Here is a 16,359-nt window from a genome sequence, read left to right on the forward strand (position 1 = left end):
TACGCTCGATTTCAAGCCGCTTCTCGGAAAAATTAACCCGCAGGGGAACAAGGATCGGACTCGAGAAGGCTGCAAAAATCGAGCCTAAATCATCTTTCGATTTAAGTTGCTTTGAGTCTGTGGGTAGGTCCTAGCCAGTAGTGCTTTTGCCGCGCGAACTAGTAATGAGCCGGTGTCTCTTACGGCTTCGTTGCTCATGCAAAACCCCAAAGAGAACCTACCCACAGGCTAAGTCAATTTCGGATCGTGTCTTATACAGCTAGTTCGAGAAAAGTTGTCGGAAAAAAGCACAAAAGTGCATGCGACAAGACCGAAAGGTGGCCTGGATATTTACTTGAATTTTGCATATTGGCCTTGAGGAAATGTACAAGCTTGTATTTTTGCACGTAAAGATTTTGTTTTTCCCTCTCAGGAGAGCTTTTTGTTTTGCTTTACTTTTGCTATCACATGTCTTTGAGTTTGAAAATTTTGAAGAGAAAGAAAACGTGCAAATTTGCGTTTGTCACGTCGCCATCTTAGGCCATCCCCCTCTTTTCTCTGTTTAGCGTCGTCCGACCGATCCAGATTTTCGCGTTTTCAAAAAAATGTTATACAAAAGGTAATGAAGGTAATGACACATTATTTTAAATAATGGTTCATCCTTTTTACGCTGTTCTCGTTTGAGTTTAGGGGGGGGGGGGGGACAGGGGGTCTAAACCTCCCGCCTCCCGTACCTTTTACTCCCGCCTCCCACCCCTTTTCGTAGCTGTTCTCTCCCGTTTGTTCCATGTCTATTGCAAAATATAATGAAATGTTACGAAATTTCACTCGTTTTCTCCCGGTTCCGGCCACCTTAAGAATCCCGCTTCCCGCCCTCTCTCCTCCCGCTTCCCGGGCTCCCGCCCCCGGGCTCCCGCCCCCCCTGTCCCCCCCCCCAGTTTAACCACGCCGCGATTTTCCCTCCTCCATTGCCGCCATGTTGACTTTGTAACCATTGTCTTCTTGTTTCCAGGCTCCACGGATATTATGCTGAGGTACCGGGCCTCCTAGTTCCAGACTCCTTATCCACTTTTTTGTTTTGTTTTTATTTTTTTAATTCCGACCGACCGACCCAAAGTCAGAAAACACGACGATAAACGAAAAAAAAAAAAGGGGATGGCCTTATTTGTACTAGTATTCAGCACGTGCGGTAGCTCTCCACTTCTATAGGGGTGTCGAATGGTAAATGTGAGACTTTGCGAGACGGCGAGACTGATATCTTTTCTGCAAGCCCGAGACATTTTTAGCCTTGCAAGTGAAATCGAGACTGCGAGAAGGCGTCAAAGAAAAATTCGAGACGACGAGACCCTGAAATTTGGCTAAAATTTTGCGAGACACGCATTTTTTGAAGGACCATTCACCACCCCTTTCTATCCATACCACCTTTTGGTCTTATCGCGTGCACTTTTGAATTTTTTTTTTTCGACAACCTTTCTCGAATTAGCTGTATTTTACTATGATTACTTATGCTTATGCCTGATTGATAAGTGCAAGGCCAAGCACAGAGCAAAAGGACATCAGGAACACACTGGATGAGTGGGACGCAACAGGCGAGACCGCATTACACTCATCAGTTTCACAACATCTAACAGCACAATCTGCAGCTGAGCTGTTACTGCAGGCCTGCTTTGTGGCATCACACAACGTTTTATCGGCGCACGTGCTCAACGCCACTGCCTGGTTGTCTTTGATGGTCCAGTACAGCATACAGCGGTCAAGTGATCTGGGGCAAGTCTTGACGTATTTGGCTTTGTCTCGTTCTAGTTTATCTTTTGCGCATGCGTCTTTCGTGCCAAGGCAATGGTAGCACTTGATGCCATCTGAGAAAATGGAAGGTAAAGCAGAAATTAAATTGGAGAAAGAACAGCAGTGAAAATTATAACAAAAATACAATCTGTTTTGTTTGTTTACCAATGTGCTGTTGAAAGTGTGATGCAGTCAGAAACCCAGTGCAATGCATTATTTTTATTAGACATTTTAGTGTATATTGTTGCTGTATATTGGTAAGAATATATTCTGCTGTATTTTAGCGAGTCGATATACAAAGAGTCTACAAATAACGAATAAAAATTCTGCCTTTCCATCTGTTTTAAATCTTTCTCGGGGCCAGGCGAAATAAAAGGATTACGCAGAACCTAAATCCATTGGTCTCTGACAGTTTCGAGTAAAACATAAAGAAAACGAGACCGAGTAACGTTATCATTGTAAAAAACAAGTTTTGGTTTATAACAAGATGCGACCGGAGGTGGTAATATCGTGCCGTTTATCTCATATTTTATTCAGTATTGCATTGCTGTGCATTGTATTTCAGCTGACGTCACAAGCACAAGGTGACCGATAGCAGTTCGCACAACAGAACATAGAAAGTCCCACCTTTGAAGGTCAGATAAATATTCATTTCTAGTCTATAAAAAGTTTAGAAGTTCTCACTTACTTGGCAATCCGGCTAAGCCGGCGTTACATTCGTCAGTGTCACAGCAGCTGGCAACACACTGTCCATCTGTGACGTCATCACAGGCTTTTTTGACAGTATCACACGTTGCTTTATTGGCGCACGAGTTCACCAACGCTGTTTTGCCATCTTGTTTAACCCAGGCCGTCATACAGCGATCCATTGATGAGGTACATGTCATTAAGTATTGAGCTTTGTCTGCTTCAAGTTTATCCTTTGCACAGGTGTTTTCTGTGCCGGCACAAACGTAGCACTTGATGCCATCAGCTAAAATAAAAAGAGAAGATGTTAAAACTTGAACCAGTCCGCGTGTTGTGTAGTTTAGGCTCACTTGGGGTAGTTTCATGGGTTGGGGGATGGGGATAGAATAGGGTATCATTTTCCGTGAAAAACTAATTAAATTGCAAGGCTGGTTCTATACTACGGCAAGGGCACTTTTAATCAACCAATATTTGGAATAGTTCAACTAGTCTTTTGCAGGGTCAGTGCTTGAATGGATAAAATAATGGTTCAAAAATTTAAAACTACTACGTAATCATTGTCCTCCTTACCAAAAATTCACCGTTAAGGATTGCCGAACGCTTCAAAATAGCTTTCCACCAAAAACCATCTTGGGCAATTCCTTAGCAACTGCTCTAGATCTGTAGTTAAGAAGGTCCCCCCTTAACTAGTAAAACTTATAAGTTGTTTGAAGAATTTAGTCTAAAACATTTGCCATGATTCAGAAGCCAGACCGTCTTAACGCATTCTGCTTGTGACACAAATGAATTGAATACTAACAGTATACGCAACTTTTCCCGTAACTTCTCCCTTCTAATTTTGATGTTTTTTTCACTTCGGCAAAAGAAACTCATAGTTACAATACAAGATTTTCCTCTAGAATGACTTATGCTTTACCCAAAACCAGAACAAATTATGGAATCTTTAATATTAGATATCAGGGCGCTAAAATCTGGAATGCTATCAGTGATGACATTAAGCTTCTGTCACTTAAACAATTTAAGAAAAGTATAAATTAAGCATTATTACAAGCTATTAACTGAACCTTTCATATTTATAACTCTAGATTTAACTCTGCTAGTTAACCTGTCTGTATACTTCATTTTCCATCTTTTTTTACATTAATTTTTCTTTAAGCCTACTTAGTTTTTTGTGTGTTGTGTAGTTTGCTATGTAAATGTTAAGTATACCTGACCTTTTTATAAATAATAAAAACTAAGTATGGCTGCCCAATCTTGTTAGCCAATCGTGGTTATTCTGGGCAGCCATGCACTTTACTTTATTTTTTTCTTATTGTATTGTTAATTTAATTGAATGTATAGGGTGCAAATAATGTTGTTGTTGTTGTTGTTGTTGTTGTTACACAACAGAGCGTATACTTAAGTAAGAAGCAAAGTAACGAAGAAAAAAAAATAGTTTACTCTCTCGAGAACAAATGAATTTTCCCCTCACTTGGTAATCCAGTTGAGCCCGCGTTACACTCGTCAGTTCCACAGCAGCTAACAGAACACTGTCCATCTATGACGTCATCACAGGCTTTTTTGGCAGCATCACAATCTGATCTACTTGCGCACAATTTCGCCACTGCTGTGACGTCATCTTTTTTAGCCCGGACCGTCATACAGCGGTCCACTGATGAGGAGCATGTTACTAGGTATTTGGCTCTGTCTGCTTCAAGTTTATCCTTTGCACAGGCATCACCATTGCCGTTGCAAACGTAGCACTTGATGGCATATGCATCAGCTAAAATGAAAGAAAAGACGCAGGACTTCGAAGTAGTAAAACGTGTTGTAAGATATCGATGATTATTAATCAACACATGCGCGCGCTGCCCATATATGGTCAAAATCTTAACGTTATCTGTCATCCGTACATAACAGATATCCTGCGATATAGGTAGGTTGCGAAGATTCGTCCGAAATCTTGTAAAGCCAGTGCCGTAGTAAGGGGAGTGGCCGGGGGGGGCCGTGCCGCCCCCCCCCAGTTTTTTTTCTCCAAAAAAGTAAAAAAACAGACCTGTATAAGATGTTAAAAGTAAAATTTTATCTCCCGAGAGGTTTGAAACAATAACATTTGTACTTCTTTTCATTTTTTAATTTACGTAAGGTGATGAACAACAACGAAATCTCAAATGTCTCAAAATGTCTTTAAAATGTCAAAAATGTCTCAAATTCGCGATATGCGTAAATCACAAATAGCTCTTGGAGAATGTTGGAAATAGCATTTCCAAGCCTCTAGGGGGCATGCCCCCGTACCCCCCTAGCGGCTCGTGCCTCCGGCGCTCGCGTTCCTCTCCACTTATTTTACCCTTGCTACGGCACTGAAAGCGCTGTATAAATACAGTTTTTCTATCAGCAAAATGTGCTTCGTTGACAATTTGTTGAATAATAAAACAATAATCCTCCTCAATCTTGCGGAATGTCGTCTGATTTTAGCCAAATAGGCCTACGGCCTCGTCGGCTAAATATCAGGCGATATTTCGCGCGATTTTGCAGGATAATTGTTAAAAATACAAGTGCGATCACGTCCGTCCTTTCTAGGGCCGTTCCAAAGACATCCGGCAACTTTTGGGATACTTTTCATCTTTCGAGCAACGTTTTTCTTTTCGAGCAACCTTTTCTAATTTTGAGCAACTTTTTGCAATTTCAAGACCGAAGAATTTCCGAGAGTTGTTCGAAGGCCATACAAACGTTTTCGAGCATTTCTCGAACTTCTCCGAAAATTAACGAAATTTGCCGAAGATTTCCGAGGATGCCGAGAAGATTCGTCAACTTTCGGATCATTCAGTACCTTCACGATTGTTCTAAGTGAAAGAAATTTTGCCTTAAAATGTTATTCAAATATTAATGTTTTGTTAAATTGCATGAAAATGCTTAGAAATTTTACCTTCAAAGGGAAATTAGCATATGCCTGGAGATTTTTTCTTCAAAAGCAGCGTTTTGGATCTTTTTGGAGCAACTTTCGAGCAACTTTTTGGATTTTGGAGCAACTTTTAAGCAATTTTTTTAGAAATTCCAAGCAACGTTTTGGGAAAACTTCAGCATCTTTAATTTGGGATAGCCCTAGTCTTTTCAGTCGAGTCACAATGTCGCATACTACTGGGACCTAAGTCGCCTGACCAACTGCTGTAAATGTGGCTGTCGTTTTTTCGCATTGAAGTGCCACCGAAGCTTCAAGTGATTCCTGTATGCTTTTGCATCCTCTACTGAACGGAACGATTTTTTCCATTTAAGCTTTTTTTTTTTGGTTTAGGATGTAAACATCCTGTGCAATTGGCATTTTCTTCATATGAGAAAGGTTAGTGTAAAAGAACAGCAAACCTATGTGGGGGCATGAGGGCAGAAGGCTTCCCTGGAAACTTCCCTAAGGGACTGTCCCAGGGGGAGGGGGGGGGGGTACTCCGGCTCTTGAATGACGGAGATGATCAATGCAGGCAAAACTCAGGACCCCAAAAAATCCCTAAGTCTTCCGACATTACCCAAAAAAAAATCCCTGGACCAAAAATAACCCCCAAAAAAATCCCTTGTCAAATTACCCCTAAATTTTCAGGAGGGGCAATAACATAACACAAAGAACACTCGTTTTGTTTATTCATCATACAATAAATTCGCCAAGGCCGCGCCACGGCACTTGAGTTCGTTTTTAATACCCAAAAAAAATCCCCTATCCAAATCAAGTTACCCAAAAAAAATACTTGCCAAATTTTCCATCCCAAAAAAATCCCGGAATCGAAAATTTTAAACCCAAAAAAATCCTTCGATCATCCCCGTCATTAACAAGCCGGAGTACCCCCCAGGGGGACTGTTCGTTATTTGAAGTCGGTCTTTGCTTTGAGAATTCAATTCCCTCTAAGAAACGGAGAACCTGGGTTTACTAAAGAATTGGTGGAGCAATTACTGACAATTTTCACGATGCGTCGAGTATTTCCTGTTTCAGTTTTAGTGCTAGCAAAAAGCGTGCTCCAAATTTGTCGGCCGTGTTTGATTTGCATTTTGATATGCGATCCTGCACGATCCTGCACAAGTAATTAATATCGTGGATTTTATAGCGCGTTTAATGCTAACTGAAACAGTTGAAACGGTAAAATACTCTGCTTTTCAAGGCACGATTTGTGAAAAAGTTCACCTGAATCGACTCGAAACTCTCTTCAGTCTAGTTTAAGTTCACTGCTGTGACTTGTTTTTTGAAACCGACAACGCACGAAAACTTTATATGTCACGCAACACGCGAGGCCTCCAGCCTCGCTTCACGTTTATTAAACTTTTTATTAAATAATATAATCCTACTACGCCTTGCATCGATCACGCCTGCAATGCCAAACTTTCTGTTTATATTACTTGTAGGTTTATAAAATGGAACGGTAAATTTCTGGGTCTGTTCGGCCTGTCCCAGATCGAAGTGGACCACCTCCAGAGTTGTCCCAAATATTACGATCGAACCGAACCGAAAGGGACCTTTCCATTTGACTTCAGACCGAAATTTTCGAAACGTTTGGATTAAAAGAAAGCACTGTCATAAAAAGTTTCTGTACTAACGACGACGGTTTGATAAAGAACTAGAATCAACTTACCAGCCAGGATGACTGCAGAGAAAACAAAAACGCCCACCACAAAACCTTTCATTTCCAGCGTCTTAGAATCTTCTTCTAACAGTTCTTCTTGTTTGTATTTGTCAAGTCAGCTAGCGGATGTATACTCCAGAGTTTTTTCCTTTTTTAAGCGATGACATCATCGCGTAATATTGGCATGTGATTTCGGCGGGGGGTGGGGTGGGGGAGAAACATTAGCTAGCATTAGCTCATTCCTTTGAGATCCACCATTTAGGTTTTGGCGAGAGAGAAACATTCTTTGGCTCATCCTAGGTGTAAGAACTTGTGAAACTCACCAGTGACGTATAACAAAGAACGACCAAAACAACAAAGAAACAATATAGGGGAAGAAACAGAAGAAACGACTACACCAAGGCAACACACCTGTTCTAAGCAACTTGTATCTCAGCAAACTGTGTTTATTTTCTTGCTATTAAATGCTTAAAGTGGTAAGGTAACTTAAAGGGAATGTATAGCTATCAGCAGTTTTGCTTAAAACTAGAGGGGGGGGGGGGGGATTTAGACTTGCCACAAGTCGACTCTTTTGAGCGACGAAGTCGCGATACAAGTACGAACAAACGAGCACCTACTAACATTTTGTGAGCATTCCGAGCAAAAGCCTAAATTTGCGTGCACTGCAAAATTTTGATGGACCATTCATGACACAAACATTGATTCAAAGAATAAGAAAGGAGTGAAAGAAATCATTTCTCGATAACAATCTTTTTGAGCTTGTGAACAGGCTCTCGTGTTTGGGTTTCACACTGCTCCCTTGTCTGGGTTTCGCGTTGACTTTCGCGAGTATGACTGAATAGCCGGCAGAGTGGGTCAGTTCTGGTCTTTTGGTTGTCACGCAACGCTACGCTTTAGGAGTCCCGGGAGCGGGAGCTATCCTGAAAGCGTAGCGTTACGTGACTGAGAGAGGGCCAGATCTCCCAAAGAAGAGAACCTGCCCGCAGACTAAGTTGCTTTAGGTTTGTATCTTCATATATTTTACTATGATTACTTATGCTTATGCCTGATTGATAAGTGCAAGGCCAAGCACAGAGCAAAAGGACATCAGGAACACACTGAATGAGTGGGACGCAGCAGGCGAGACCGCATTGCACTCATCAGTTTCACAACATCTAACAGCACAATCTGCAGCTACAGCTGAGCTGTCACTGCAGGCCTGCTTTGTGGCGTCACAAAACGTTTTATCGGCGCACGTGCTCATCGCCACTGCCTGGTTGTCTTTGATGGTCCAGTACAGCATACAGCGGTCAAGTGATCTGGGGCAAGTCTTGACGTATTTGGCTTTGTCTCGTTCTAGTTTATCTTTTGTGCATGCGTGTTTCGTGCCAAGGCAATGGTAGCACTTGATTCCATCTGCGAAAATGAAAGTTGAAAAAGAGATTAAATTGGAGCAAGAACAGAAGTACAAATTATAACAAAAACTGCAACCTGTTTTTTTACCAGCGTGCTGTTGAAAGTGTGATGCAATCAGAAACTCAATACAATTCACTATTTTTCATTAGACATTTTAGTGTATAGTATTGCTGTATATTGGTCAGAATCCTAAATTTGACTGCCTTTTTGTCTTAATAGTAGTTCAAATGACATTGTACATTGGTTGTATTAAATGTAGAAAGAAGGAGGGAAAAGAAAATTATGAAAAAAAGATTTTCTGTTATTCCTGGAAGCATAAAAGCAGATTTGTGACGTAATAAAAGGTCACATGACCAATAATTCCTTTGCCATATTATTGTCCTGGAGGCAAAAATGGAAAAATTAGAACCATACGATTTTTAAGGAAAGTAAGAAGTCTTTTTACCAAAATACGTACCAGCTCAGTAAATATAAAAAACTATAAGTCCGGAGGGAACCACCAAAAGCAAAACGCTTCTAACAAATGGACCGATCGTTTGGCCGCTACCTGTGAAAAAACAGATCATCAGTTGTGCAGTAAGCTCATTTTTGTCCCCAGATCCCTTTTCGTTTCTCATAGCCGGCGGGGCCTTGGAACGATAAAAAGGAAGAACTCTGAAGACACAGGATTTGCAGTCCTACATGACTTTCGGTCTTCATGTATTGCAGTCATGATGTTTCAAAAGAATAATGAAAGAGTCGTTGCATTTTTGCCTTCCGTTCAAGAATTCTTTGTTTTAAACAGCCAATCATGAAAATTCGAATTTATTCAAAAATTCTATGTCCCCAGAGCCCTTTGTTTCTTGTGCCAAGGGTTCGCCGGCTAAGAAATTGTGATAAGGGTTATAAGGACGAGAATGCAGAAAGCTAAAAATGCGTCCACGTGGCAGCATGCCGAAACAAATACTCCTTGTTCAAGCGAAAGGTGACCGATAGCAGGAGCCCATTACTAAATATTCATTTCTAGTCTATAAAAAGTTTAGAAGTTCTCACTCACTTGGCAATCCGGCTGAGCCCGCGTTACATTCGTCAGTGTCACAGCAGCTGGCAACACACTGTCCATCTGTGACGTCATCACAGGCTTTTTTGGCAGTATCACACGATGACTTACTGGCGCACGAGTTCACCAACGCTGTTTTGCCATCTTGTTTAGCCCAGGTCGTCATACAGCGATCCATTGATGAGGGACATGTCTTCAAGTATCGAGCTTTGTCTGCTTCAAGTTTATCCTTTGCACAGGTGTTTTCTGTGCCGGCACAAACGTAGCACTTGATGCCATCTCTTCAATAAATTTTGTTTCTACTTCTCTGACATTGATTGTGTTTAAATTGAAAGGAAAATCTTTTAACTAAGGATTTATTTAAAATATATGTTCTTGTTAATTTTCGATTTTAGTTAGTTGATTTCAACAAGTTAGTTTTTTTTTTCTAACTAGCTGATTTTATAATTTTACAAGCTAATTTTTTAATACATAACTAACTTACAAAGTGGAAAATTAAAATTTAGACACCTCCCCTCTCTCAGTCTTGAATCCCCTCCACCATCCTTACTTACCCCCCTACCATCTGCTATTATCCCATTAAGTATTGCCGTCTGTTTTTCCCATTGCCACATAGAAAATGTTAGTGAACCACTCCATTCTTAATAGATATAACTCCAATCTGAACCCTAACCCTGATAATAACCCTAGTTAGAAAAAACTTTTGCAGACATAAACAAACCTACATGTGAAACTTAGAGTTGTTTTCGCGAGGTTCATTTTTAGTAAAAAATCAGGACCCCCTTTTTCCACTGTGCCCTTCAAGTAATGTTTTGCCTTTCCTTTCTTCAGGGTCTAACAAAAGAACAAGCTGAAGCAGTTCTCAAACGGGATGGTCTGAATGCCTTGACCCCTCCACCCACCACTCCTGAATGGGTAAAGTTTTGTCGTCAGTTGTTTGGTGGCTTTGCTATGCTGCTATGGATTGGATCTATTCTCTGTTTTATTGCCTTCGGCATTCTTGTTGCTACAGAAGAAGAACCACCGAAAGACAATGTAAGTAACTAAAAGTAATAACTAAAGGTTAATTTCAACATAGAACATGAGCTTGCCAAAACAAGTGAATTAAAAGTTGGACTTCGATACTCAGAGGTTATTGCTGGTTTTCACTGTCACGCAATCAAAAAATAAATTCGAAACCATTCAACTACAGAAGCTATGAATTTCAAATATTATAGATGATAAATAGATAAACAATTTCTCCAAGTTTCGGGTCGGTGCGGTGTACTGTTCGCGAGTTATTTTCCGAATTTTTCCACGCAAATTTATAAGGCTTAGTATGGAGATGCCATAACTGTGTCCTTCCAAAGGACACAAATATGGCCGCCATGATGTCAGAGAAACCATCTGGAACTCAATTCTGTTTACAACAGCAGCTATCCTTGGCTTAAGAGCTAGTACACTTTCACATAAACACCACTTATTATATCTGAAATGTTCAATCTGCTCAAAATGGAAAGGAAAGGCCTTTTTTCAAACAAAACAGCCTTGTCACGGCACTCAGCTTGATGTCACATACAACGGAGAACTCAAATATTCAAAATATTCTGTTTTAAAAACGAATGACACTATCGATCTGGAAATTTGCAAAAATGTATATTTTTAGATTATCTTTCGCCTAATGACAACAAAAATTTAGCAGGCCTAGTGAATTTTGATTTCAAAATTTTATGACGTAACATGAAAACCAAGAATTGGACATATCACTGGCTTTTCTCTGGGGTCGGCCACAGGGATGACCACATGGATTTATGGAAAACACATGGAGCGAAAATTCACAAACATCATAATTATACTTTACTCCATAATAAGTCACAAATGTGCCCAATATACAGTTAGAGGTGATTATGGTGATCCACAGTTTCTACTTTTCTAACGTTTTATAATGTTCTTTCTGCTTAGTTGTACCTTGGAGTTGTGTTGGCTGCTGTTGTAATTGTAACTGGAATCTTCTCCTACTATCAGGTATGTTGTCAAAGATTGACAAAATGGTGTCGGCTTGAAAACAGACAGTGCAAGTTTAGTTTGAAAGAAATATTAATTGAAGGTGATGGAGCGATCTATGTTTATAATATTTTATTTAAAAAAAATTAAAAACAGATCTACTGATGTGACATCAGGTTTTTAGCCAGATGGGCAGCCACATTTTAGAGATAATTAGCATTGGTTGCTTCTAATTAAGCTTAGTTGGTTATCAAAATTTAAAGTCAGAATGTCAGACAAGGTTTTAAAATAACGATACAGTAAAAACCCGTGTATAAGAACCTAACATTTAAGAACCTGTTAGGCTAAAATTTCATTTTTAAGCACCCTTCACATAAGAACCATTTTAGGCTAAATTTCTAAAACAGGTTCGTATTTTCAAAATGAGAGATAAATACTAATTCCAATCCTCTGTCAGTGGACATTTTTAAAGAGGAACTTTGACATTTTATCATGTTATGTTATTTTGTTTACAAGATTTATTGGGAATTATAGTGAAGGTTACAGTATAGGTTTGATTTTAACAGAATCAGATTAAAATAGTATAGTATTTTGCTTACCGAAGCCTCCAAGAATGCTGTTATTGGACATTAAAGACCAGATCATTTAAAAATTCTACTTTATTTCTTGAACAAAAGTTAAGAACCTAATTAAGAACCTAGTTAGCCTTATTTTACACTAAATACCATTTATATAAGAACCTGTTTAGGCTAACTTGAAAAAACCTACGTTCTTATACATGGGTTTTTACTGTAATGAAATTGAGTTGGTGATAAACAAATGTTATAAATTCTTTTGCCTGTTTTTAACTGACATTAATGTTTGACCTTACAGGAAGCCAAGAGTTCTCGAATTATGGAGAGCTTCAAGAATTTGGTTCCACAAGAGGCACATGTCTTGCGTGGTGGTGAAAGATATACCATCAATGCGGAGCAGGTTTGTGTTGGCGACATTATTTTTGTCAAGGGTGGTGACAGAGTACCTGCCGATCTTAGAGTGGTGGAAGCCAGAGGTTTTAAGGTAATGGTTGCTTTCAGTGTTTTTGCTGTCATTCAGATTTATTAAAATCATTGCATATTTCATGTTTGGAGAAACTTGGTTTTTAAATAATAAGTACAGGTTCGGTTTTCTTTTTTTCTTTCATGGTCAATTCTGCCATTATCAGATTGGTTTGTAATTTAGTTAGCCAAGTTTTTTTTTTTGCCATGAGGATTTCACAGCTTTTTGGTCTAAACTGTTCTAAAATTAGTGGTAGGCATTTTAACCCACAATAAAGCATAATCTTTGATCCTCTAAAGGAAGATACCGTCGCTTGCATCTAAGCGTGAACACGAGCCGCCGAAACATGATCTAATTGGGTATCAAACATGGCATGTTTCGTCATGAAACATTGAAGTTTAGCAGACCGTAACGGCAACTTTCATGCTCAAAATGCTCACCATTAACACTGAGAACAGGCGAAACTTTGCACCAGAAGTGATTCAAGTGAACCTGCAAATGCATATCGACACAGATCAGGATCAATTTGTCGAAGGAAGTCTTGATATCCAATCTTTCGGCCATTTCGACTGTTTCGAAACCGGAATGTGTTGAAGTTTTGGCGCGAAAGTTGCCGTTACGGTCTGCTAAACTTCAAATGTTTGATGACCAATCATGCCACGTTTGATACCCAATTAGATCATGTTTCGGCGGCACATGTTCACGCTTAGATGCAAGCGACGGTATAAATTACCTTAGTTTGCGGATAGAAATCATGCTACAGAGCAATAAAAATTGATTTTTTAAAGACGTGCAGAACAACTAGAATAAGCATGCTTCACTTTTTCAAGTTGCAATTCGTTTCCATTTTAGCCATCTGCAGCCAAAGATGCTTGTTAATAGTTTCATTGTTCTAATATAGCAAACTTCAATTAAAATGGACTATTATTTTTAGGTTTTATATTTTATTTTGGCTGTTCAAGTCCTCCTTATGATTGTTTGATCATGAATGAATTAACCATGTTCAAAACGAGCAGGGGACTGGGAACGAACATATTTTCTCTTCGGTACAAACATTCAATATCGATTGAATTGAAAAATGGGGCACGTCATCTGAAAGAGCATCCAAAAATTAGTAATTTCACCAAATTTGACGATTATTGGTTTAAACCCAAAGGCATGGTATACTTAGTATGGATTGGAGGGACAGGCGTCCTCCAATCCATACTAAGCTCTCTTATTTTAAAAGTGTACCATGCCTTTGCGTTTAAACGAATAACCATCAAATTCGGTAAATTTACTAATTTTTGAATGTTCTTTCAGATGACGTGCTCCATTTTCAATTAAATTGATATTGAATATTCGTACCAAGAAAAAATATGTTCGTACCCAGTCCCCTGCTCGTTTAGAACATGGCCAATATGTACCAATCTCTATAAGTAACACATTACATGTACATTTCACATTGTACATATAGGTGGACAACTCTTCCCTCACTGGTGAATCTGAGCCACAGAGCCGAGGCCCTGACTGTACCAATGAAAATCCTCTAGAGACCAGGAACCTGGCTTTCTTCTCGACAAATGGACTGGAAGGCAACTGCATGGGTATCGCCGTTCAAACTGGAGACAACACTGTCATGGGACGTATTGCCAACCTGGCCAGTGGTCTCGGAAGTGACAAGACGCCGATCGCTATTGAAATTGAACATTTCATTCACATCATTACTGGTGTGGCTGTGTTCCTTGGTGTCTCTTTCTTCATCATCGCTTTCATTCTGAAATATCACTGGCTCGAGGCCATAATCTTCTTGATTGGTATCATTGTGGCTAACGTTCCTGAGGGACTTCTTGCAACTGTCACTGTAAGTGGTAACAAGCTCTTTGTTTTGCACTAAGAGACAGCACTGCTAAGTAGACAAAGCTCAAAAGTTATGCTTACATTTTGAAATCACAAGTGAGATGGTTGCTCAGGGCTGCAAATAATTTTTTTCACTTGAAAGGACATATGTCCTACTAAGACACCATCGTGGTTGGACAAAATAAAATTTTGGTCGGACATCACTAAAAACAAAAGGTTTAATTTTATTTATTGTTGCCGTAAAATGATTTACCGTCAAAAAATTGTCTGTACATCATGTCCAACCACACTTGGGATTTCGTTGGACATGAACAAATTTAAGTCGGCCAACTGACTGTTATTTGCAGTCCTGTTTGCTTGAGCTCTCAAGTTGAAGGTTGCTTTACAACATTTGTAAATGCAGTCCGTTTCTCCAATCAGTCAATCAGTCGAGTGACAAGCTAAGCTCATTAGTTTTCTTGACTCAAAACTCAAAGTTTTCAAGAATTGAACTTTCAAAGGGTTGTCAACTTACTTTTGAGCGGTACTGAAGGAAAACTAAACTTTTGTGGTCTGTTCACGGACACACACACAAAAGAACGCTGACCACCGTAGTTTTGCTCATTTGAGTGAATACTCACTCCCTGCCTTTCTGTTTGTAGGTATGTTTGACTCTTACAGCCAAGAGAATGGCCTCTAAGAACTGCTTGGTGAAGAACCTTGAGGCTGTAGAAACCCTCGGCAGTACATCAACAATCTGTTCTGATAAGACTGGAACTCTGACGCAAAACAGAATGACAGTGGGTAAGACACTTTTACAAGTGTTGATATATAACTTTTCATTTTGGATGGTGGTAGAGTTACATTGTAAAGGAGCCACATCATGGCACTGCAGTCATAAATTTTTAATGCATACTCAACCCTCCAAGTTTAATTTTTTGCTTAGTGGCCATTTGGCCACCAACTACTCAAGTTTTGGTCGCCAGTGAAACATTTTAGTCACCAAATTAAGCTGAAGCTTTCAATCCTTCCTCTCAATTTTAGTTGCCAGGCTGGCGACCTTTGTTTCAAATTTAGTCGCCAGCTCCAAAATTTTAGTCGCCATGGCGACTAAAATGGTCTTAACTTGGAGGGTTGATACTTTACTTCAGTTTTCAACTGGTGTTTTGTTGTATTTCAGCTCATATGTGGTTTGATAACGCGACAATTGAAGCGGACACAACTGAAGATCAATCTGGAGTTTCTTTCAATAAGGTCAGGAAATGGTCAGTTACAAAGGTGTAAAATTCAGGTTATAAGCCCCCCTGCTTATAAGCCCTCCTGGTTATAAGCCCATTTACCTATGAAACAACAACAACCATAAAAAAACGTTATAAGCTTCCCAGATATAAGTCCCCCTCTACTGGATGACAGTACTGTACAGGGCTAAATGTTGCTTTGTTCAATTTTATCTTGAAAACATGTTCAATCAGCACTACCATAACTGGTTGCAAAATTATTTTTATTCCGCTTATAAGCTCCCCCGGACATAAGGCCCTTCGTTTATAAAGCCCACCCAAATACCCTTGCAAAGTTGTATAACTCTAGGGCTTAAAAACGGAATTTTTTGGTATACTACCAGCTGGGCCAGTTGTAGTGATAACTACCCTCGCTGAATGTTTTTTTTTTTTTTTTTGCAGACCTCACCTACCTGGCGTGCTCTTGCTCGTATTGCTGGACTCTGTAACAGAGCAGTGTTCAAAGCTGACCAAGAAAACGTCCCAATTTTGAAGAGGTACATAGTAGGCATAACACATATGCATGCATACTTTCCTTGATAAATTAACATGTTTGTCCAAATAAAGTAAAAATTTGCGCATTGTGTTATCATTCTGAAAAATAAAATGTTGTTTGTTCATTTTAAGCGATGACATAGTCAACGCTTTATGTCGGGGAACGAAATTCCTTTGGATCTTTTTACGGTTACCCCAACCGAGAAGTTAGAAAGGACTAATACAAAAATAAAAACGAAAGAGACAAACTATATTTGACGAGTTTTATGATATTCAGTAAACA

General features: G+C 39.5%; 3 protein-coding genes across 6 annotated transcripts in view; 1 reads left to right on the forward strand and 2 right to left on the reverse strand.

Annotated features, from left to right (window-relative positions):
- Positions 1–16,359, forward strand: part of LOC144664340 (sodium/potassium-transporting ATPase subunit alpha-3-like) — a 63,397-nt gene that overhangs the window by 18,635 nt on the left and 28,403 nt on the right. For all 4 annotated transcript variants that reach the window (XM_078525440.1, XM_078525439.1, XM_078525441.1 and 1 more), the window contains 7 exons: positions 10,297–10,500; positions 11,407–11,469; positions 12,322–12,507; positions 13,943–14,329; positions 14,967–15,108; positions 15,485–15,558; positions 15,984–16,078. In XM_078525440.1, the coding sequence (XP_078381566.1) occupies positions 10,297–10,500; positions 11,407–11,469; positions 12,322–12,507; positions 13,943–14,329; positions 14,967–15,108; positions 15,485–15,558; positions 15,984–16,078 (1,151 nt within the window). The remainder of the gene's footprint in view (positions 1–10,296; positions 10,501–11,406; positions 11,470–12,321; positions 12,508–13,942; positions 14,330–14,966; positions 15,109–15,484; positions 15,559–15,983; positions 16,079–16,359) is intronic.
- Positions 984–7,289, reverse strand: LOC144663165 (uncharacterized). The gene is made up of 4 exons (XM_078524095.1): positions 7,041–7,289; positions 3,923–4,213; positions 2,453–2,737; positions 984–1,838 (listed from the first exon to the last, which is right to left on the reverse strand). Exons 1-4 carry the CDS (start codon positions 7,090–7,092, stop codon positions 1,489–1,491), a joined length of 978 nt encoding a protein of 325 aa, XP_078380221.1. The 5' UTR covers positions 7,093–7,289; the 3' UTR covers positions 984–1,488.
- On the reverse strand, positions 7,457–9,739 carry LOC144664379 (uncharacterized). The gene is made up of 3 exons (XM_078525499.1): positions 9,463–9,739; positions 8,884–8,973; positions 7,457–8,426 (listed from the first exon to the last, which is right to left on the reverse strand). The coding sequence occupies exons 1-2, from the start codon at positions 9,641–9,643 to the stop codon at positions 8,888–8,890; spliced, it is 267 nt and encodes an 88-aa protein (XP_078381625.1). The 5' UTR covers positions 9,644–9,739; the 3' UTR covers positions 7,457–8,426; positions 8,884–8,887.

Source organism: Oculina patagonica, chromosome 8 (assembly GCF_052425735.1).
Source record: "Oculina patagonica isolate OP01 chromosome 8, crgOcupat, whole genome shotgun sequence".
Taxonomy (NCBI): domain Eukaryota; kingdom Metazoa; phylum Cnidaria; class Anthozoa; order Scleractinia; family Oculinidae; genus Oculina; species Oculina patagonica.